Genomic DNA, 23212 nt, shown 5'->3' on the forward strand with positions numbered 1-23212 from the left:
TCCTGCAAACTACTGATTTGAAAGAAAGCTACAACCCGTGAGTAAAGACTGACTATTAAAAATTTGGGACTAAAATAACGAATTTGGCTGAAAGCGGAGAGACGTGGAAAAAGGAAGTCCATCTTCCGCTGCTATTGAACTTGAAAGCAAAGAGCTGGAGGAGTGGAGGCGTAGAACGGATTTCTTTTAAATGACAGATTTGAGCACCCATTGAACTTCTTAAACAAAGTAAGGACTTAAAGCTTATGACTTTGCCTTCTATTTGAAATGTGGTAACATTCTTCTATTGGAATTACAATTTAAATGAGAAATCCAGGGATTGGAGCTGCCTGAGAGACTGAGAGACTGTCAGCTTTACAGACTTGGCTACTGTGTATCAGAGCCTGCATTTATCTGAGGGTGTTTGACTTGAAACTTTGAAACATCATTGGCAACACCAGTGTGCACTGCTGAAACAATGTGGCTGTCAATACTGACTCTGCCTAATATCTGCTATTGAAGGTTCCTGGATATAAAATTTGATTTTTAACTTTAATAGAATTGGACTCTTCCCTAAAGACATTTTATGCTCCCTCTAGAGGATTGGGGATTTATAACAGCGATATCACTTTACTTTCTCTTTCCCTTCCTCCGGCTTTGGATTTTTCTCTGGCTTCTGTTTTCCCATGGGAACAACTCAGCTTGACCTTGACTCCTAGATAACACTGGAATGAGTGGCACAAGAAGAAGGGGAAGAGCTAGACAAACAACTATAACAACTTTAACCTCAGCCTTGCAGACACGCAGATCATCTGTACCGACTTTGCCTTCAGAGGAAGAAGCAGCCTCACTGCCACAGATAAGGGAGGGAGAGACTGAGCAACTACAATTAGAGAATATGGCCTCAGGAACATCTGCTAATATCTTAGAGAAGATTTTTGAAAAATTGGAGTCTTTGGAAAAGAAGGTTGATGAGCAAACAGCTAAAATTGATCAGAACACAGAAAGTTTAAACAGATTGACAGGACAAGTAGCACAGAATGTGCAAGCAATTGGAGAGTTGAAGGAGGCTACAGTAGAAAATCGGAAATTGTCTGAGGACACTAGTCAAAAGCTTGAAAATTTAGAACAAGAGGTAAGACCACTCGGCAAACAAGTAAGTGAACACCAGACCTATCTTTCTATGATAGAACTGCGGAACCGGGAGAGTAACCTTAGGATCAGGTCGGTACCAGAGGCAGAAGAAAGCAACCTAGCTGAGTTCCTGAGTAAAGAATTCTCCAAATTTTGGAATTTGGAGGAAAAGGACTTTAAAATTGTTTCAGCTTTCAGGCTTGGAAGGCTTGCAAGGAAGGAGAAGCCCAGAGACTGTTTGATAACATTGTGATCAAAGGAGGAAAGGGACAAGATTTTGGGCCTACATTACGGGAAGTCATTGGACATTTTGGACAGAAGAATTGAAATTTACAAAGATATTCCTAAACAGCTGTTGGACCTTAGATCCGCCTACTCTGAACTAGCTAGACTACTAAGGTGCAACTCAATTGTTTTTAGGTGGGAATTTCCCCAAGGACTTTCCTTTACCTTCAGAGGGAAGAAAGTTAAAATTAGAACACTGGAAGAGAGAGATAAATTTCTGTCTACATACGAAGAGGACCTTCAAAAAGGAATTGATTCCCCCTTTGGGCCTGGAGCACCGGCGGTACCGACACCTTCAAAACCAGAAGATCCATCGAACAAAGCACCACCCCCAGAAAAATAACCAGATCTATCCAGGATGTCTCTGCAACTTTTGAGCTGGAACATTAATGGCTGTAACATTCCAGAAAAAAGGGGAAAAAATTCATATATTGAAAAAAGAACAATTGGACATTATTTGCTTGCAAGAAACACATGTGACTAGGCTCCACAGGAAAGTATTAATAAACAAAAGACTTGGTCAAGAATTCATCTCTTCAGACAAAGTAAAGAAAAGAGGGGTGGCGATATATGCAAAAGAGAGCCTGTCACCAAAATTCTTATTCAAGGATGAACATGGAAGAATTTTGGCAATTGAAATACAGCATCAAGGAGAGAAGCTTCTGATATTAGGAATTTATGCACCAAATGAAGGGAAATCGGAATTCTACAAGAAGTTGCATGAGACTATGCTGGATTTTCTGGACTATGACAACATCATCATGATGGGAGACATGAATGGGGTTGTTTCAACCTACATGGATAAGTCACAGAATCAAAATGTCACAAAAGACGGCAGACTACCAAAAACATTTTTGAAATGACAGACAATATGGATTTGATTGACATCTGGAGGACAAAGAACCCCTTGGGAAGAGAGGGAACATTCTTCTCTGAAGCCCAGCTGACTTGGACAAGAATCGACCAAATTTGGATATCTAGAGGTCTGGCACCTAAGGCCAGAAAGGTGGAAATCTGCGCAAAGACCTGCTCCGACCATAATGCAATAAAGATGGACATGACACTACTACCAACCGGCTCCTTTAGATGGAAAATGAATGACAACTTATTTAGAGATCAGGAAATCATTAAGAAGGCCCAAAAAGCTTTGAAGGACTATTTTGAGATAAATATGAACACTACTGTGGAAAAAAGAACCATTTGGGACGCAAGTAAAGCGGTGATGAGAGGGTTCTTGATACAACAGAATGCTGTAAAGAAAAGGACACAAAATGAGAAGAAAGACAAGATTTTGGATAAAATAAAGGAATTAGAGAAGAAGTTAAGATTAAATCCGAAATCACAGGCGACTCTGAGAGAAATCAAACTTCATCAAGCACAATATTCTAAACTGATAAACCAGGAAATAGAATGGAAGGTTAAATTAATGAAACAAAAAATGTTTGAGTCGGCGAACAAATGTGGAAAACTGCTAGCTTGGCAGTTGAAGAGAAGACAAAAATTAAAGACAGTTACAAACTTGGAAATTGAAGGAAGGAACATCCAGAACCCTGTGAACATTAGAAAGTCTTTTCAGAAATATTTCAAAAAACTTTACACTCAAGGGCCGCAAGATGAGGTAGAGATTAAGCAATTTTTGGAAAAAATGGACTACCAAAGCTCTCACAAGAACATAGAACAACTCTGAACTCTAGAATAACACGGCAAGAGATTGAACAAGCCATTCAGAACATGCAACTGGGCAAATCTCCAGGGCCAGATGGGCTGACCTCCAAGTATTATAAAATACTTAAAGACTATTTGATACAACCACTTATGGAGGTAAGCAATGAAATTTTGGAGGGGAAGAAGGCGCCGGAGTCGTGGAAAGAAGCTTTCATCACTTTGATACCAAAACCGGAAGCTGAAAAGACACAACTTAGGAATTATCGTCCCATTTCTCTTTTGAATGTGGATTACAAGATATTTGCAGACATTTTGGCAAGTAGATTTAAAAAAGTTTTAAATGAAGTAATCCACAAGGACCAGGCAGGCTTTCTCCCAGGTAGACATCTGTTTGCTAATACAAGGAACATTATTGATATCTTGGAACTTTTGCAAACAGATATAAATACAAAGGCAGTTTTAATTTTCATAGACGCGGAGAAGGCCTTTGACAATATTTCCTGGAAATTTATGAAGGGTAATTTAAAAGAAATGGAGGTGGGACTGGGTTTTGAGAATGGGATTGAGGCGATATATTCAGAGCAAAAAGCTAAATTGATAGTCAATAATGTGGTTACTGAAGAGTTTAAAATTGAAAAAGGAACACGACAAGGCTGCCCTATTTCCCATTTGCTATTTATTTCGGTTCTGGAGGTGCTCCTGAACATGATTAGAGGGGACCGGTCGGTGAAAGGAATTCAGGTCGGAGCGAAACAATATAAACTTAAAGCCTTTGCAGATGACCTAGTTTTGACCCTGCAGGAGCCAGAATCTAGTACGAAAAGAGTATTACAATTGATTCAAGACTTTGGTCGGGTGGCGGGATTTAAACTAAACAAACAGAAAACTAAGGTATTGGAAAAGAACCTGACAGATACAGAGTCAGAACGGTTTCAGAGAGAGACAGAACTAAATGTGGTTAAAAAAGTAAAGTACCTAGGGGTAAACATAACAGCAAAAAATCTGAGTCTATTTAAAGACAATTATGAAAAATGTTGGTCAGAAATTAAGAGAGACTTAGATAGTTGGACCAAATTGAAACTTTCTTTGTTAGGCCGAATTGCTGCTATCAAGATGAATGTATTGCCAAAGATGTTGTTCTTATTTCAAACACTTCAGATGGCAGAGAGACATCTCTAAATTCGTCTGGCAGGGCAAAAAGCCCAGAATTAAGTTTAAGATATTAACTGATGCGAAAGAAAGAGGGGGCTTTGCCCTGCCAGACTTAAAGTTATACTATGAGGCCGCAGCTTTCTGCTGGCTAAAAGACTGGCTACTTCTCGAAGACACTGACGTGTTGGATTTGGAAGGGTTTAACAATGCTTTTGGATGGCATGCATATTTATGGTATGACAAGGTTAAGATCAATAAGGCCTTTAAGAACCATATTGTCAGAAAAGCAGTGTTTAATGTCTGGACAAGATACAAAGACTTATTGGAAAACAAAACTCCAAGGTGGCTTTCACCTATGGAAGCTAAGGCCCGAAAAACACTCAATATGGAGGCCAAATGGCCAAAATATTGGGAGATACTAGAAAAAGATGGAGACAATTGGAAATTGCAGAGTCAGGAGAAATTGAAGGATAAAGTGCGAGACTGGTTACATTACGCTCAGATTAAAGAAATTTTTAAAAATGACAAGAAGTTAGGGTTCCAGGTGGAGAAATCGAAATTGGAAACAGAACTGTTAGAACCAAAAACTAAGGTACTTTCTAGAATGTATAACCTGCTGCTAAAATGGAACACTCAAGATGAAACGGTCAAATCTGCTATGATAAGGTGGGCGCAGGACATTGGGTATAACATCATGTTTGAGGACTGGGAAAGGCTGTGGACTACTGGCTTGAACTTTACTGCATGTAATGCTCTGAAAGAAAATATAATGAAAATGATTTATAGATGGTACATGACCCCAGTCAAACTGGCAAAAATATACCACCTGTCTGATAATAAATGTTGGAAGTGTAAAGAAAGTGAAGGAACATTCTTTCACCTCTGGTGGACATGCCCTAAAGTGAAGGCCTTCTGGGAAATGATATATAATGAATTGAAAAAGGTATTTAAGTATACCTTCACCAAGAAACCAGAGGCCTTCCTCCTGGGCATTGTCGGCCAAGGGGTGGTAAAGAAGGACTGAACCTTTTTTATGTATGCAACAACAGCAGCAAGGATACTCCTAGCGAAGCATTGGAAAAGTCAAGATCTCCCCACACTGGAAGACTGGCAGATGCAACTGATAGACTACATGGAACTGGCCGAGATGACAGGCAGAATTCGAGACCTGGGAGAAGAGAGGATGGAAGAAGACTGGAAGAAATTTAAGATTTATTTACAAAAACAATGTAATTTGACTGAATGTTAAGCAGGTTGCTAAATCATAAAGAATTGGCCACCACTAAACTAGATAGAATTAGGAAGACAAGTGAGATTAAGAAAATGTGAACCATTTGGGAATTATTAGATTATAAATTAAGTTTGTGGGCATACAATGTAAATAAGAGGATAATTTGCTGGGAAATTTCTTTCTTATGATGAAAATGGGAGCGGGAGATGAGAGGAAGTCCAGAGAAGTTGTGAAAATATGTCATGACAGATATTCTATTGTGAACCAACTATGTATGCATATTGAAAAACTTTAATAAATATTATTTTTAAAAAAAGAAATTTAAAGACTATCTGCAAAAACATTGTAAATTATTTGAATGTTAAAGTGATGCAGGATAGTGAGATAATGTGGCATTAGTGACAAAGCTGAAAGAAATGTGCAAAGATGTTTTATGAACAACAAGTAAAGAAATATAGCTAAATTAATCAAATGATGGGGGATTAGAAGATAAGTGGATAGCAGTGGGAATGGTTAATTCAAAAGAAATTAAGAAATATTAAAATCAGTCAAAATAGAGGAAGAATTTGCTGAAACTAAACTGGAAATTTGAATACAGGAAAGGGAGATGTGAGGAAGTCAGGAAAGTAAGCTATATGAAATTAAGATTTGAACGTATATATTTTTGTCCGGTTTTGGTGTTTTTTATTGCTTATTGTTTGTTGTTGTGTTATTTTGTTTTGTTTGTTATTATAAATTTGTTGAAACTTTAATAAAAATATTTTTTTTTAAAAAAAGAGAAATTGATGGATTATGCGGAACTGGCGAAATTGACACACAAACTACGTGATAAGGACAACTGTGACTTTAAAGAAGAATGGGAACCCTTTACAAAGTACTTAAAGAAACAAGAAAATGAACTGGACTCCTTGGCAGGTTTTGAATAAACATTCACAAACCTTTTATTGGTAATATATAGATAGATAAATTAAGGATATTTATAATTTTATAACATGCAGAGAATAACATGTGCTGAAAAACCAGAGAGAGGAGCTGACAGAAGTCTGGGGGTGGGTGGTAGGTTTTCTTTTTTGGGGAGGGGGGGAGGGAAAAAGGGGGGGAATGAGGGGGGAAATATTGAAATTCCTAATAAAAATATTCAAAAAAATGAGGAATGGTTGAAGCAGCTGGGTATGTTGAACCTGGAAAAGAGGAGACTAAGAGGGGATAGGAGAGGCAGCTTCAAATATCTCAAGGGCTGTCACGTGGAAGAGGCAACATGCTTGTTTTCTCCTGCTCTCAAGGGTAGGATTTGAACCAATAGCTTCAAGTTACAAGAAAGAAGATTCCAGCTAAACATGAGGAAAAATTCCTGACAGTGAGAGCTGTTCAATAGCGGAACTGTCTCTCTTGGGAGATTGTGGACTCTCCTTCCTTGGAGGTTTTTACGCAGAGGTTGGATGGCCATCTGTTCTGGATGCTTGAGCTGAGATTCCTGCATTGCAGTGGTTGAACCAGATGACCCTTAGTGCCCCTTCCAACCTTACAATTCTTTGATGCTATGATTCTATGTATACCTCTCCTTTGTGAGGTGTACATAGAATCATATGTCATTGTCCTTTCTTCCATTTCTTATACAGTGGTACCTCTGGTTACGTACTTAATTCGTTCCGGAGGTTTGTTCTTAACCTGAAACTGTTCTTAACCTGAAGCACCACTTTAGCTAATGGGGCCTCCCGCTGCTGCCGCTGCATGATTTCTGTTCTCATCCTGAAGCAAAGTTCTTTACCTGAAGCACTATTTCTGGGTTAGAAGAGTCTGTAACCTGAAGCATCTGTAACCTGAAGCGTCTGTAACCCGAGGTACCACTGTACATGCCCTTCTTAAATCTAAGCTTATCTATAAGCTCCTTATGAAGCCACACTGGTTTCTTTAGATGCCTCCCACTTTTCTTTCTTATTGGAACTGTCTGCATTTGGGCCATTAATATTTCACCTTTCAGAAACTCCCATCCATCTTGCACTCCCTTCTCTTTTGAATATTCTGACCACGGGATGTCCCCCAGTAGCTCCATAATAAATGGTTTATTCCCCACTGCAGTTCCTCACCAGACTGCTAATTGTTAGGACTATGATCATATGAGACTAGAAAAACACATGATAAATGTATTCGACATTTGATAGAAGGGGAGTCTTATCATTAGTTCAGAATGGAAGATAGTTATCATTTGGTGGTAGCAGAAGTCAATACCTTTTAAGAGGATTGGTACAGAAGACATGGCTATCCATTTCAAAACGGGTTTGCTGCATATCTTCAAGGTGCAAAGGACTCTGGCTGGGGCAAGGCAGCTGTGGTCGCTGTCCAGCGTGTTGCTCCGGCGAGGGAGAGCCGGCGCTCTTGCCTTCTGGTCAGCGTGTCCGGGAAGGTGGCGAGCCCTGCTTCTCGCTCGGCAGGGTCGGGAGCCCTGGGCGCTGCTGGTCGGATTTCTTAAGGCTGATGTGAGAGCGCGCCATGGATCCCAGTACAGATCTGCGGTCTGCTTTGCTGGGGTTCGGGTCTGGTCTCGAAATGCAAGGGAAAACACACACCGGGTTCTAGCAAAGTTACCTTTTCGCGGAATTCTGTGTAGAATCGTAAGCTAAGGAAATCTCCTCGGCCGGCCACATCAAAGACGGAGGCGGGAGCGGAATGCGGCGGAGAGCGAGCCAGGCCGCCCCGTCCCGTCCCGCTAGCTGGCTTCTCCCGGCTCAGCCCGTGCTTCTCGCTTGCGCGGGACTCGGGAGGCGGGCACCCGCTGGCCTCCCGCTCGTACTTGGAGCGCGCAGCCCTTTCCCGGGAGCTGGAGACGGCCGTGGACGCGCGGCGGGGCGCGGACAGGCGCGCAGAGGAGCTCGCGGCTCGGCGACCACGCGGCGCGCGCGCCAATCCGCTCCGTGCGGGAGACGCGTCGGGCTCCTCCGGCGGCGGCGGCGGCGGCAGCGCGCAGGCGCAGGCCGGGCCCCGCGCCGGGAGGCTGGTGGACGTAGCCGGGATCACCTGCCCGCCTCGCCTCCTTGGCGCGTCGCGCCCGGCGGGGAATCCCCTGGCCAGTCCGCCTTCCGCTCCCCGCCGCCGCGCCTCGCTCTCGGCCGCCTTCCCCATGCTGCCCACCCTGCGGGCGGCGCGCTTGGCAGACGGCCGGACATCCGCGCCCGCCCAGAGGATTTTCCGCGCGGGCGGCCGTTCGCGCGCGCAGCGCCAACGCCGCTAGTCGCGCAAGAGGCGTCCGCGCGGGATCCCTCGCCCTCGGCGCCACCCGCAGCGCGGCTCGGAGGGGCTTCCTCGCCGCCGCCGCCGCCGCCGCTTTCCCGCGTTCGGCGAAAGGCTGCCGCCCGCCCCGCCCCGCCCCGCCTCGCCTCTTCCATGAGCAGAGCGGGAGCAGCGGCGGCGGCGGCGGCCGAGGCGGCGGCCCCAGAGCCTCGCTTCTCTTCCCCGCCGGGTTTATGAATGGCCTGGCCATGGAGGACCTGCCGTTTCAGAAAGCCAGGAAGGCGAGCAAGAAGAAGTGCCTCCGCCGCTGCGGCTCCTGCTGCTGTTGCTGCCGCCGCTGCTCTGCAGCCTCCTCTCCTCCCGGGCCGGCGCCAGCCTCGGCGGGCGGCCAGAGCGGCGGCGGCGGCGGCGCCCCGGGAGCGGCGGCCGTCGGAGGGGCTCCGGCGGCGGCGGCGGCGGCGGCGGCGCTGCTGGACGGCGCGTCGGCGTGCGAGGACCAGTTCGCGTGCAAGGAGCTGGAGTCGCTCTTCCAGAACTACAACCTGAAGCTGGAGCAGACCTCGACGCTGAAGGCGCTGGCCGTGCTCATCGCGCTGACGGGCAGCCTGGCGCTGCTGGAGCTGCTGTCGGCGCCCGGACTCACCATCTCGAAGGGCTCGCACCCGGTGCACTGCATCATCTTCCTCTCGCTCTTCATCGTCACCAACGTCAAGTACCTGCAGGTCACGCAGCTGCAGCAGATCGTCAAGCTCACCTTGCTCTTCAGCTTCACCTTCGCCTTCCTCTGCTGCCCCTTCTCGCTGGGCGCGCACGGCGCCGAGCCGCCCAGCGCCCCCGAGCAGGGCATGTGGCAGCTGCTGCTGGTCACCTTCATCTCGTACGCGCTGCTGCCCGTCCGCACCCTCCTGGCCATCGTCTTCGGCGTCGTCGTGGCCGCCTCGCACCTCATCGTCGCCCTCACTTCGGCCAGCGCCAAGAGGCAGCCTCTCTGGAGGACGGTGAGTGCGCCCGGCGGGCGGGCGGGCGAGCGGGCGGGGACCGAGGAGCGGCGGGGCCCGGCCGGGCTGCGCTCCGTCGCAAGGGCCGCCCCGAATGCTCGGAGTCCCTCGGGCTCCCGAGGAAGTTCCGTTCAGGCCCAGCGCTGGAAAAGGGAACCGACGGCCCTGCAGGACAGAGCCGGGGCTGGCCTGAGATGGCGGGCTGCCCGGGGTGTCGGGGATGCTGCTCGCTCGAAGATGCCCAGGGGGTCTGCAAACTGGGCTTGGGTGTTTTCTGCCTAGAGCTGATACAGTGGGAAATGGGGGCGCTGAAGTAAGTGGGTGGGTGAAGGAGAAAGAAAATGAATGTCTGGCAGCACATGGCTGCTTTTGCGGAAGGACAGGGTGCTTGAAATGTGTGTGGATTACGATCACGTTATTAAGTGTTTGTTGTTTGTGGAACTGCTGAAAACGGCTTATCTGTGCCCAAGATGATACGGACGCCGTATAATGTGCAGAGAGAGGAGGATACTGTATATTGATCCACCCCGCATATATCGCCAAGTTTTTAACGAGATAGCAGAGTGATACCCGTAGGATAAATGGGATAAACACGGACAGCGCAAGGCTGACAGCGAATGAGGTTGGACAGGGGTGGAAAGGTTCTTTTCTGTGAAGTGAAGGAAATCGTGTAGAAGATATTTTGATGGAGCCCCTTTTCTTCCCATCTCTAATTCCATAGGCAAGCGGATGTTTTCGGAAACCCTCTCATTCAGCCCCCCTGCTTCCCCATAGCAGCTGCTTGCCCCCCCTCTCTTCGCCGCCCCTCACAGGCTCCCTCTCTCGCCCATTAATCCTGTGGCAGAGCTGCATCTTCAGGAATGTGCTGTTGCAAAGCCCCCCCCCCCCCGTCGCTATTTATGGCTCTGCAGGGTTTCCTCAGGTGTCCACAGCCTAAGGGACTTGAGCTGGAAAGGAGAAAAGAGAGCAGGGGAGGTTTAAAGATTTGAGACTCCCCACCCCCTTCTGAATCTTCGCTGGTGGGAAGAGAGAGGAGGCAGGTGGAAGATGGTTTGCTTGTCTGTTGTTTTGGCAGTTCACAGATGAGTAGCTGCTGGCTAGGGTGAATCTAATTTTGAGAATAATAATATAGGTGAAAACAAAACAGCCTTTTCCTTCCATGGTGCTTTCTGATTCTATTTTCTCTGGCTGACTAAGACTGTCATGACACACAAACATAACCCACAGTGAAAGAGGTGAAGTTATACTGGCTGGTTATTGTGGTTGAATCTTTCTGAATTTCGGACACATGCTCACGGATCACATATATGTGCTCACACCAAATACATAAGGAGACGCATGTTGCCAGCTTACAAGATTACTCCTGGCTCACTGCTACTGAGCTGGTGGACCAAATAAATTGTGTGTTTGGAGGGAGGGAGGGAAGCATGGAGGGAGGGATAAGCTGAGCTTTATGATTTACCCAGATTATCTGGTAGTCTATTTTTAAGTGCACGACTGAGAGGTTCAGAGAAAAAAGGAAAATATGTGAACAGTTGAACTTCAAATAATAGATTTCTGTGAAAGCATCATCATCTGTACCAAAGCGTGTGCCAGCAGCCCATTTTCAGTTAAGTTATACAATAAAATTTACATATTTATGAAATCCCACAACATTTTGTGCCCAAAGGGAGTCCAAGCAATATATGCTTTTCAAGTCATGTGGGTGGAGATGGAGGAATCTGTGTTCTCTTGGTTTCTTCTGATATTCTTATATATTTATTTATACCCTACATTTTCCATTGAAAGGGGCTCAAGGCAGCTAACATATAAAATTGGAACAGCTAAAAACATTGGGGGGGTTAAGGAGAACAATATTTTTTAAAAAATAAGCATTTATAGAATAAATGCTATATATAAAAAGAGAATATCTTTTTAAAACATGCAGACAATTACCATAAAAACAGCACAGTAGCCAGCCTTTCATTAAAAGCTGTCAGTTCTCAAAAGCTTGTTAGAATAAGAACAGGCAGGAGTTCACATGCTGGTTGCTGATTTTTCCAATCTTAAATTCATTTCTGAGCCTCATGAAAATTTGCCAGCATTTTAGTGTGCATTTCTCATAATAAACACATTTTTGAATTTCGTTTTGTCAAATCTACATTTTTGCCTGCCGTTGTCTCCTAATATAAATGTCAACGGATGGCTGTGTTTTGATTGCCTGTTGTTTCCAAAATGTCGGTTGGATGGGTTCCTCTTTAAATGTGAACTGTTTCAGATTTCTCCTCCACACCTAGGTGTGAGTGCACAGCCTTGAATTGCATCTGCTCTCTTTAAAAAAAAAATGAACAAAGCAGCAAAATTTCTCTACCGTTTCCTGTGGATATATATATTATCTTGCTTAAAAGTTTTCCAACTCTCTTGTCTGCATGGTTGTCTTCTGTTCAGCTTATTCAGGAGATAAATGGAACTCCCTAGTAAGTGTTTAGGCTTCAAACTATCAAACTTACTTGGAAGTAAATCCTATTTAGATCAATGTAACTTAATTCTAAGGGACGCGGGTGGCGCTGTGGGTTAAACCACAGAGCCTAGGACTTGCCGATCAGAAGGTTGGTGGTTCGAATCCCCGTGGCGGGGTGAGCTCCCATTGCTTCCCACCTAGCAGTTCGAAAGCACGTCAAGTTCCACCGACTGGAAGGTAAACAGTATTTCCAGTGCACTGCTCTGGTTCGCCAGAAGCGGCTTAGTTATGCTGGCCACATGACCCGGAAGTTGTACGCCAGCTCCCTTGGCCAATAAAGCGAGATGAGTGCCGCAACCCCAGAGTCGGCCATGACTGGACCTAATGGTCAGGGGTCCCTTTACCTTTACCTTTAACCTACTTCTGAGTATACATATTTTGCATTGGGGCTAAATGTTATTACTGGAAACTAGTGTTTCCTATAATGTTTTGAAAGCAAGATGTAAACATTTTTATGAATTACTCAAGGTATAAATATTGCACTTACTCACATTATGAAAGGGAGAGGGTTTCTGGAATGGTAATTTCCTCTGAAAACATTAGACAGGAAACAATTGGCACAAACCAGTTGAAGGTAGCTGACTGGGTGCCTTGAAATAAGGAGTTTTCCACATGTACTATATAGAAAAGCAAAAATTATTCATATTTGAGTTAATCAAAAGCAAGGTAATCTATGTCAGGTTGGTATCATGGAACCATTTCACCAGTCCTAACTGTCTTCCCATTCTGTTTTCAGTTACCTCTGTTGTTATTTGGGGGACTGCACTCTTGTGTACCAGCTCAGTAACTGAAGTCATCATTTTCTGACCAAGAAAATAACCCATTTTAAGTGAGAATTACAAAACAGAATATAACTTTGAAGAATTGCTTTAAAGGAACAAAATAGCTTATTTTGCTTCCTGACATGTGATCTGAAAGCCCAGAGAGGCATCTAAAAGGAAGTTTTAATGGGTCTATGTCCCATTTAGCATCCAAAACAGGGCAAGGTTATCCAAATATAATCCCTGATTAAATAAAGAGCTGTATGAGTTAAATGTATTTTGGTGTAGCTTTCGTGATTTTGAGGTTTCCCTTGACCTGGAAGACATAGGGCATGAGCATGTAGATAGAGAATCCTCCTGTATCTGGCCTTCTTTGAGGTTCTGTGTAAAGTGAGAGTGGCATCTCTGCTGATGAGGTGGGTCCCTTGATGCTATTACAGCACTGGCAAACATTGCTTAAGACTGGAGCTGACACTGTTTGCAATGATAATTTACATTGTTATAAAGAACCTGTACATACAACCTGGAAGCATGTGGATCAGTCAGCAGATATCCATGCCCTAATAGCATTTACTTGGGTCACTGATTGCATTAAATGTGGCTTTGAAGGGAATTTAGATATTTATAGAGACAAACTTTAGAGCAAACCAACAGGATGACGGGTAAAAATCAAAGATGTGGCTGGAGGGCAAAGCAGTAGGCAGGGGTATTTTGTGTCATTGAGAGATTCTCTTGGCAGTTGTGAGATCAGGAGAGATGGGCGACTGCACTGTGGGGAAAGACTGTTCTGTACTAAAGAAACAGCTTTTGAATTCTTTAAAGATTCTCTCTACCATAGAGGATCAAATTTCTAGATGAATAGCATTCCAGAAACTTAAATCAGGAATGTATCAAAATGTAGGTGTCTGCCATATCACATTGAACAGTTATATGTATTTTTTGATATGACATTGTACAGTAATAGTCAATTCTTTTGTATTTGACTGTATATCCAACTCTGCTTCTGTTGCTTGCTTTTTGTTGACAGCACTAAATAAAAAATATATGGTACCTGTCACAAGATGAAAATGTGATAACCTATTGATTGAGGTGGCAGCTTTTAGAGCCTGTTAAAATTAAAGGAAATGTTGATTTGCATTGTTTCCTAGTTAACACACTCTCAGCAAGAATAATCTATGATGGAATACATTTTGTGTTGTCACATGATTAGCATTTCCCCCAACTGTGTTACAAGAAGAGTTCAATTGCAGGCTGAGACCATGGTTCAGGATGTCAATGGCAAAATGTTGTTGAAGGCATTGCTTCAGGTAGCTGACAAGAATTTAAATCTAATGCTATAATCACATATATGGTTTTGAATTGGTACTCCAATTTGCATCCAGTATAATAGGTGACTATATAATCAATGAATCTCTCACACCTATCAGCACAACACCACAAGGCTTTTATTTTGTTGTTTTCATATGTCTTTCATGCTGTGCAAAAATGTGTGACTATCCTTTACTCCTCTGAGCATGAGTGGGATGACTGTTAAGTTTTTGTTGTTGCCCATGAAAGGAAGAATGAAATCTTGTTCTAATGAATGAAATCCCAACTACTGCTGAGTTTTCCAAATTCACTTTTGCTTTCCCCCCAAAATGTCACTGATTGCTTATTTATGTTTAGAATCCTTTTCAAAATATCTGTTAATTTTCATTCAGCTGCTTGAACTGTATAGTTATTCAGTGATGATGGCTATTTCCTGACTTGTGATTTGATTTCCTCCTCAGTGGCAGCTTGACTCTGTATAGGGCTTTGGAATATATGAGTTAGCAGTTCTGCCCTGTGGCTGAAATAATTTTCTTTCTGAAAAGAATTGCAGAAATGAAGGGAATCTGTGGATCATGTAGTCCACATTGGTAATTAAACTGGTCAAAAACACTTGATTTTTTGACCAGGCAGTAGTCAGATGTTGGCACGTAATTATTCCTGTTAGTTTAGAAGAACTGTAATTTTTTTTTCTTTTTTTAAGATTTAAGCTTAATTTAGTTAACTATTATGAGACAATGATATGAAATTTTACACTATTGTGATCAACTGTTTCAGTCTTAAAGTGTTATGTGAATATAAATGTATATTAATAATATTCAAGACATTGAACAGTTAGTCTAGGCTTTTATTCTTGAGTCCTTTGGATAGTTCACACCACTATGATTTTTTATATAAAAAAAGAAATTTAACCACTAACGCACACATAGCACATTTAATAGACCCCCCCAAAGGATTTGTGTGCTTCCAGACAACAGCAAACCAGGAGAGAAGAAACATTTACTAGAGTTTGACAATATGAGGCAGTAAAAAAATAAATAAATATTACCTACACATGGGCATTCTTGGCTTCAAGGCATATTTGACAAGTCCACTCACTTTTTTCAGTGGGTGGTGTTGCAGCCAGGCATCTGGCCCCCTGTAGTGATCCGGCATGGGGGTGGGGAGTTGATGCCGCCCCCGTGCCATCCCTGTCCATCACCGGCGCTGGGCGGTACCATGCCCAGTGTGGCCCCGCTGGCCAATCAGCACTGGTAGGGGGAGTGGCCACAGGAAATTTAACTGCGGTGCTGCCAGGGCCCCCTCCTCTCACCCTTTTGCTGGATCTCCCAATCCACTTGGTCTTTCTTCATGCTTTGCTCTGACACGACCTTGCTGTGGACCAATTTCAGCTGCCAAATTGTTGGGACCAGGTCGGAATTTTTTCCACTTGGCAAATTGGCGCCAACCATTTGGTTTTCACCTACCTGGTAGCAATCGTCACAACTTTGTGTGGTTAGACATTGGGTGAGCCTTTGTTTGGTTGGAGCAAAGTTGTAGCCTGCGTCTACCCCTCCTCAGTAAGGGTATCCTGTTAAAGGGATCTGGGGGTGTGCATCCTGTCTGATGCCCGGATGTGAGCTAGGGCCATGTCATGACCCCAACGGGGATCCCTCGGGCTGCCCCTATTTGATGTAAGCCATAAGGCCCACCCTATTGGTGGTTTAACCTTAAATTCACTCCCTGCAGATGGGTGGGAGTCGTGATGTAGCCTGACCCATTGCCTAAACCAAACCGCTCACATCTGTAACCAATAAAGTTGTGGCCTATTTGAACCCATAAACCTACATACTTGTGTCCATGTGTTTATTAATCCCTAGGTAAGAGTGGGTCATGGGGCCTTGGCACACAATATTTGAGTGCAATCAAATGCTAGGCAGATTAACAATATTTTCCTGCCAAGGTAAATGGACTAGTATACTGAAAGTATTCCCCATACCTAATCTATATGTCTACCATAACATGTATACCAATTCTGAAAGGAGTATAGCCTGTTTTTTTTCTATTTAGGATCGTATTGCATTCTGATGTTGAGCTTGTAGTCCTAAACAGGTGAAGTGGTGTCTGAATTTGTAGGATATGGAAGTTTCACCTTTAATGGACATGAAATCTGCTTTCAGTAGAGAAGTGACATACAGCATATGTAACAGTGGAGGATGCAAGACCTGTCTAGGATTCTAAGATAGCATTTGATCTGATCAATTCATGTTAAAATCTAATTTAATCCATTTTGTTTCACATGACTTGGGTGTGATATTTAAAATTATAGAAATCTGTACTTGCTTTAATGTAAGTTTTCCACATCTTGCAAATGTCTGTGTAGGACTTCTGTGCTTTATCAGCTACATTAATCAACTCATATGTGTCCTGCTTTTAGAAACAGAGCAAGTTTTGCTCAAGAATGTTTGTTTTTACTCATGCTATTAATATTTTTTTAAATTGTATGTATTTTATTTATTTAAATATTTCGAAACCCCACTTTCATATAAAATATTGCAAGGTGGAATACAGCCTTAAAACACAATACTACAACAAAAATCAATAGGAACATCAAATACATCAGTAAAAGCTGGATGGCAAAGAATCTGAAGTTCAAAAGGCCTGTCTGAACAATACAGTTTTTGAAGGAATGGGTTTCCAAAACCCAAAACTGACTGTGCAGGCAGTTTGAAACTGAACCAAAATCTCTATTTTCCCTTAGCTAAAATCCATTAACTTGAGCTCTGAGCTCAATGCATAAACAAAAGTCCGGCTGTATAGACAAGTGCTGAGAGCCCTCTCCTTTATCAGTTGTGACGGCAACTATGACCTTCACTGTACCAGTAGTAGAACAGAACAGAGAGAAGACACGTCTGTGCTTTATCTTATGTGCTGACCACAGTGGCGTAGCGTCGGGGGTGCCAGGGGTGCCGGCCGCACCGGCCGCAACATCTGGGGGGGCGCGAGTCCAGAGGGAAGGGACAAGTTCCTTCCGCCGCCGGGCTCCCCGCCGCCACCGCCAGCCTTGCGCCCTAGCGCGCGCGCGCCCCCCGCCGCCGCCGCCGCGCTCCACTCACTGCTCGCAGGAGGAGCAGCCGCTGCAGCAGCGCCGACGCCGCCACCGACGCCTGGCCGGGCACGGGCAGCCTCCGCACCCCGACGCCGCCGACGCCATCCCCTCGGCCCAGCCACAGGCGGCGGCTGCTTCTGCCGACTGGGAGGGAGGAGAGCTCCGAGGGGCCTCGCCGCGCCCTGCGCTCCCCAAAACCCTCCGAGAGGAAGCCGGCGGGCGGGCGAGGGTCTCTCGGCAGAAGGGGGCGCCGTTGGCTCCGGCTCTCAGCGCAAGTCTCAGCCGCGGGCGCGGCTGGAAGCCCCCGAACCCGGCCGGGAGGAGAGGCGGATCTGGAGCGCCTCGGAGCGCGGGCTCCACCTACAACCCAAGGAGAGGAGGGGGCGAGGAGGCGCCCGAGGGGAGGGGGCTTCGGCTGCCTCGGCTCGCAGGGGCTCCGCAAATAATAAATTTAATAAATTCCTGCTGAGCCTTAAGGGGGGGTCCTTGGCTCCTTCGCTCGCCCCCAGTCCCAGTGGCGTAGCGTGGAGGGGGGGTGCAGGAGGGCCAGCCGCAACATGGAGGGGCGCGCGCTCGCACTCGAGTGCTAAAATCCACGGGTTAGGGGGCGCAAATTACTTGCCTTGCCCCGGGTGCCACGCTACGCCACTGGCTGACCACAAAATTATTACACTCCATTGGATACAGAGTAGGCTTTTAAAGAAGTGGATACATCATAGCCTCTTTCAGATCAGGTAGCAGCACACCATCATGCAGTGCTGTGACTACCACACCTCTGAGCCCATCAGTTCAGTTTCACAGTTCAGTTCAGTTTCACAAGCCAGGGCAGGCAAGGATCTAATGAGCAGATGGCTGGATGCATCATTGCATCCTATACATGCATCCTATACATATAACCAGGCTGCATTCACTGGAACTGATCCCTCAACCATGGCTTTGATAAAATGTTGGACACCTGAGTTGGCATGGCCACAGGAGCAGCATCTGCACCATTGCAGTCCCAAGCAACTTTATCTTCAAAATGTTTAGCCAGCCGATTACAGGTAGCCACCACATGCTCCAGAAGTCTCACCCCCTGGTCAGGCATGACCAGCCTTCAGGTCACATTGAACAACTCTGCCGGGCACTCTTTGAGGATGCAGTGGATCTATTTGCTGTTCCCACAGCCATGTGGCAGACACCGTAATTAATCTGAAAACATTCTAAGCCAGTTCCAGAGCAAGATTTAAGTTGCTTAACTACCAGCCAATGCCTTGTCAATTTCATCGAAGGAAGCTCCTCAGTGACAGTAAGAGCTGTTTGACAGTGGAATGGACTCCCACGTGAGGTGGTGGACCCTCCTTCCTTGGAGGTTTTTAAGCAGAGGTGGAATGGCCATCTGCCATGGATGCTTTAGATGAGATTCCAGCATTGCAGGGGGTTGACTAGATGACCCTTTGGGTCCCTTCCAACTCTACAATTCTATGATCCTATTATCTGTCATTTTGTTTTGTGCATGGATGTAGTGGCACCCTAGAGGTATTTCCCTACTTTTCACAAAGTCTCTGACCACCCGCACTCACTGTTCCTTTGGTCATGAAATGATGAGCATTGTGTTTCTAATTCACAGCTATTCTAAGAAAAAGCAAATATTTGCTCAGTATATTCTACTGCATATATTTGTAGACCCTACTCACTTCTCTTTAAATTGCTCGTGCCATTTTATTTTTGATGAAACAGCAATATAGCCAATGTGAAATTCAGGGGCGATAAACCCTCTGGCTCTTCTCCCTCCATCTGCCTTAGTAGGCTTGACCTCTTGCCCTAGTTGTCATTCAAGTTCTCAATGTGATTTCCCACTGTTTTGAATCAAGGCTACTCATGCATTTAAGAGATGAAACGTATTTCAACCAACTGAGAAAGAGGAAGAACAAAATTGCTTTACTGATATTGTTCTTCCACCACTTTGGAAGCCTCAGTTCACTTTTCTTGGTGCGGCCCTTTATTTTATGAGTCTGCTGGATCAAGCCAATGGCCCATCTAGTCAAGTGCCTGCTCTCCCCATTGCCAACCAGATGCCTCTTCTGGGAAAGCCGCAAGCAGGATCTGAGCACAAGAATCTCCTCCCTTCCTTTGCTTTTCAACTACTGGTATTCAGAAGCATTGCTGCCTTTAGCTGTGCAGGTAGAGCAGAGCCATCATTGCTAGCATTATCACTAGCCTCTTTTAAAGCCACCCCAGCTGGTGGCCTTCATGAGTGAGTTCCATAGTTTAACTATGTGCTGTGTGAAAAAGGAATTTCTTTTATCTGTCCTGAATCATGACATCTAGTGGAGCTCTTCACAACCTCTATATGTTTTAATGGCCCTGAAGAATTTAGCATTGTCAGCAATCTTGGCCCCCTATCTCTAGCTCATTTATGAACAAATTGAGAAGCACAGGTCTTAATATTGCTTATTGGCAGAGAACTGTCCATTTATTCCTTCTCTCTGCTTTCTGCACCTTAACCAATTCCTGATTCACAAGAGGACCTGGATACTCCTTTTCTTGGGTGCTAGTGGAACTCTCAAGTAAACACAGTTTGCATGTGTTAGTGTCTGAAATTATATGCTGTTTTCCCCTTACTGATGAACAAAATGAACTTGCTTTATTATAGAAGAAGCAGAGGATTTTGGATAGAAACAGATTCCCTCACTCCAAACAAGAACACCTGTGTTGATAGAAAGGGTCTGCATAGCTAGATTGGTAGTGTTAAAAATCTAAATGGCACCGCTTACTGGTGGTAAATTATAACAATATACAAAGCAATCAGTGTTTATTGTGTTTTAATGGTACTACTGCCACCTGAGGATCCTCACTACTCCATCTCTTTTCTGATTTGTCCTGCTGATGACTACAGGAAGGTCTTAGTGGTGGGACTTTCATTATGCCCTAGAAAGTTCTAGGAGTTTTGTATTGTATTATCCAGGACTGCAAGAACCTATGGGTGGCATTGCTCATGGTTCCCAGAGTTCCTAGAGATGGTGGAAAGTACTTTAGGGAATAAGTCTAGATTATGTTGTTGATTGAAGAACATTCCAGTTGACAGAGGTGGGTGAGTCTTGTTTTCACATTAATCTGTGATTTATTTATTTTAAAAAGCTCCATGTGGAAATTTGTATTTAAATGCAAATTTTTATCACAAAATATTTTATCACAAAATGTTTCCAGGCACTTTGACTTGTGCCTGGAAACAGACCAGTAGCCTGTGAAGCTGTTCTAGCAAGGAAGTCACCTGCTCCCTATTGTTGTTTAGTCGTTTAGTCATGTCCGACCCTTCATGACCCCATGGACCAGAGTGTTACGATATGGATGCAACGCAGCTGCAAACGCACATGATGGGAATGTTGGAACTGTATGTGGGAAACAGTGGGACAGTCAGTTCACAGGGCAATGCACCGGAATTTGCTCAGAGTGTAATTTGAGACCTTCCTCTTGTGTTTGTACAGGAAGTACAGGAAGTCTTTGTCACTTGTTTGCCGGAGTCTGAAGTGAGCAGGCACGTTTTATGTGATGCTGAAGAGTCAGAAATAAACCATGTAAATAAATGTTTCTGACTATCTCTTTCCCCTGCTGGGGAAGCAGGAAAGAGTGGGTGTGCTCTTCCCACGTTGGGGAGGGTCGCCTATTGAGACCTAGCCTGAGTTGCTGGGGAATGCAGCCAGGGAGGTCATCGGAACTCAAGCCGGGTGCCTGGGAGGGTTGCCATCTTTCTCCCAATAGAGGCTTGATTTCCAATGCCAGGCACTTCTGTCTTCCACTGCCTCCCACAGTTTGGTCAGACACATGTTTGTAGCTTCGAGAACACTGTCCAACTATCTCGTCCTCTGTCGTCCCCTTCTCCTTGTGCCCTCAGTCTTTCCAAACATCAGGGTCTTTTCCAGGGAGTCTTCTCTTCTCATGAGGTGGCCAAAGTATTGGAGCCTCAGCTTCACGATCTGTCCTTCTAATGAGCACTCAGGGCCGATTTCCTTAAGAATGGATACGTTTGATCTTCTTGCAGTCCATGGGACACTCAAGAGTCTCCTCCAGCACCATAATTCAAAAGAATCAATTCTTCGGCGATCAGCCTTCTTTATGGTCCAGCTCTCACTTCCATACATCACTACTGGGAAAACCATAGCTTTAACTATACGGACCTTTGTTGGCAAGGTGATGTCTCTGCTTTTTAAGATGCTGTCTAGGTTTGCCATCACCTTTCTCCCAAGAAGCAGGCGTCTTTTAATTTCATGACTGCTGTCACCATCTGCAGTGATCATGGAGCCCAAGAAAGTAAAACGCTAGGGCCACTTAGTTGGCAGATCCTGAATATGGGGCTGTTTGAGCCAGTTGAAGTTTCTGAGCCCTTTTCAGAGTCAGTCCCATGTTGGTTGCACTGCAGAAGTCCAAACGGGAATGGAATAGGGTTGGGTTGGAAGTTCCAAGCTGAATTAACCCTTAGGGTTCTAGAAAATGTTTTAGCAATGTGTTCAAGCTCCCACATGTATTGCGAGGCCAGACTGCTTTTCATAAAGTTTTCCTTTTTTGTGCACCAGAGTTCACATTGTCATATCTCTGTGTCTCTGACCTGCAGATGTTTTTTGTGCACCAGAGTTCACATTGACATCTCTGTGTCTCTGACCTGCAGATGACTACCCCACCAACATATTGGATACTTTATCATCTGAGCTATGGCCATCCTACATGGCATTTCTATACCATGGTGGTGCATTATGATTAGGTGCTAGGTTACACTATGTCTGGTGTTTTGTTTTGGCAATGTTGGTGGGGTAGTCATCAGTGTGGGGGCAGGTACCATAATCCTTCCTCCTTGTGGCAGTTGTTAAGAGAATGGTCATGGATTGAAGGAGTAAAGGACACAGTGTAAATGTGCTCCTCTGCTCTGCTGTCTACATCTGACCCACTGTTCCACTCCATTTCAGCCATTCTGTTGGATTATCTGAGATGTTCTACTATCTAAATATTTGGCAATGGGTTCCAGAATGGAACCGGAACACGATACTATCAGTCTACCTGGCAGGGAGTGTACGGATTTTAGGTAAACAATAAAAAAAATGTGCGTACAAGGATAAGAAGGCAGGAGAAACTCGAAAGTGTGTTTGTCAATTACCCCTATTGAATATGCATGCTGTAATACTATTTTTAGAATGGTAGCTATAGAATCTGTGGGATCTTTGGCCATTTGAACATAAAAAAGGGGAATCAGAAAATAATCTTGTGGCCTCTTCCACATACTGTTGTCTATTCTGGATAATAATACTCCTTTGTCTGCTGGTTTAATAATTATAGTGGTGTCATTAGAAAGGTTACAGGGTTAAACAGTTCTGTGTGTCGTCTCACATTCTGAGGCGTGGTTTTGTTCACATATGGGTGAACCCTGAGGTGTTTCAGTCAGCGCTAGTATTGTTCGAGCTGGGAGAAACTGAGTTATTATCCACACACAAGGCACCTTTTCTGCTGCTGCGATACTCTGCTAAGTGCTGAGGAAGAGAGCTCAAGGTTTCTATCGGCACAGGAAGAAGTGTGCCAGGCGCCATTATATTCCAGCATTATGCTCTACCTTTTTCCTGGGGTATAGATTCAATTTGACATACACAGATAATAAAACGGATTGTATCCTACTCACAACCTATTTTTCTTTGCCCCTTTAATATTGGGACTGGATACAGATACATTCTCCCCTCTAAGTCGGGGCATGGAGAGCCCAGGGGCATAACATGGGGGGGCAGGGGGCCGTAGCTCTGGGCACATGATTTTGAAGGGACATGAGTCAGGTGCCCCCACGTGGGAATCCCAGCCCTGCCTGCCACCAGGGGTCTGTGGGCCCTGGAGTCAGGCCTTGTCTTGCATCATGCCCCCGTTGAA

General features: G+C 44.8%; 1 protein-coding gene across 3 annotated transcripts in view; it reads left to right on the forward strand.

Moving 5' to 3' along the window:
- Window positions 1-9415: 9415 nt before the first annotated feature.
- Window positions 9416-23212, forward strand: part of ADCY1 (adenylate cyclase 1) — a 184290-nt gene continuing 170493 nt past the window's right edge. For all 3 annotated transcript variants that reach the window (XR_014173165.1, XR_014173166.1, XM_081931018.1), the window contains exon 1: window positions 9416-9672. Coding sequence is in view for 1 of the 3 variants with exons in the window: in XM_081931018.1 (XP_081787144.1) it covers window positions 9520-9672 (153 nt within the window). In the remaining 2 variants the exon portion in view is untranslated. The remainder of the gene's footprint in view (window positions 9673-23212) is intronic.

The sequence above is a fragment of the Podarcis melisellensis genome (genome assembly GCF_964234715.1).
Source record: "Podarcis melisellensis genome assembly, chromosome: 12".
NCBI lineage: Eukaryota > Metazoa > Chordata > Lepidosauria > Squamata > Lacertidae > Podarcis > Podarcis melisellensis.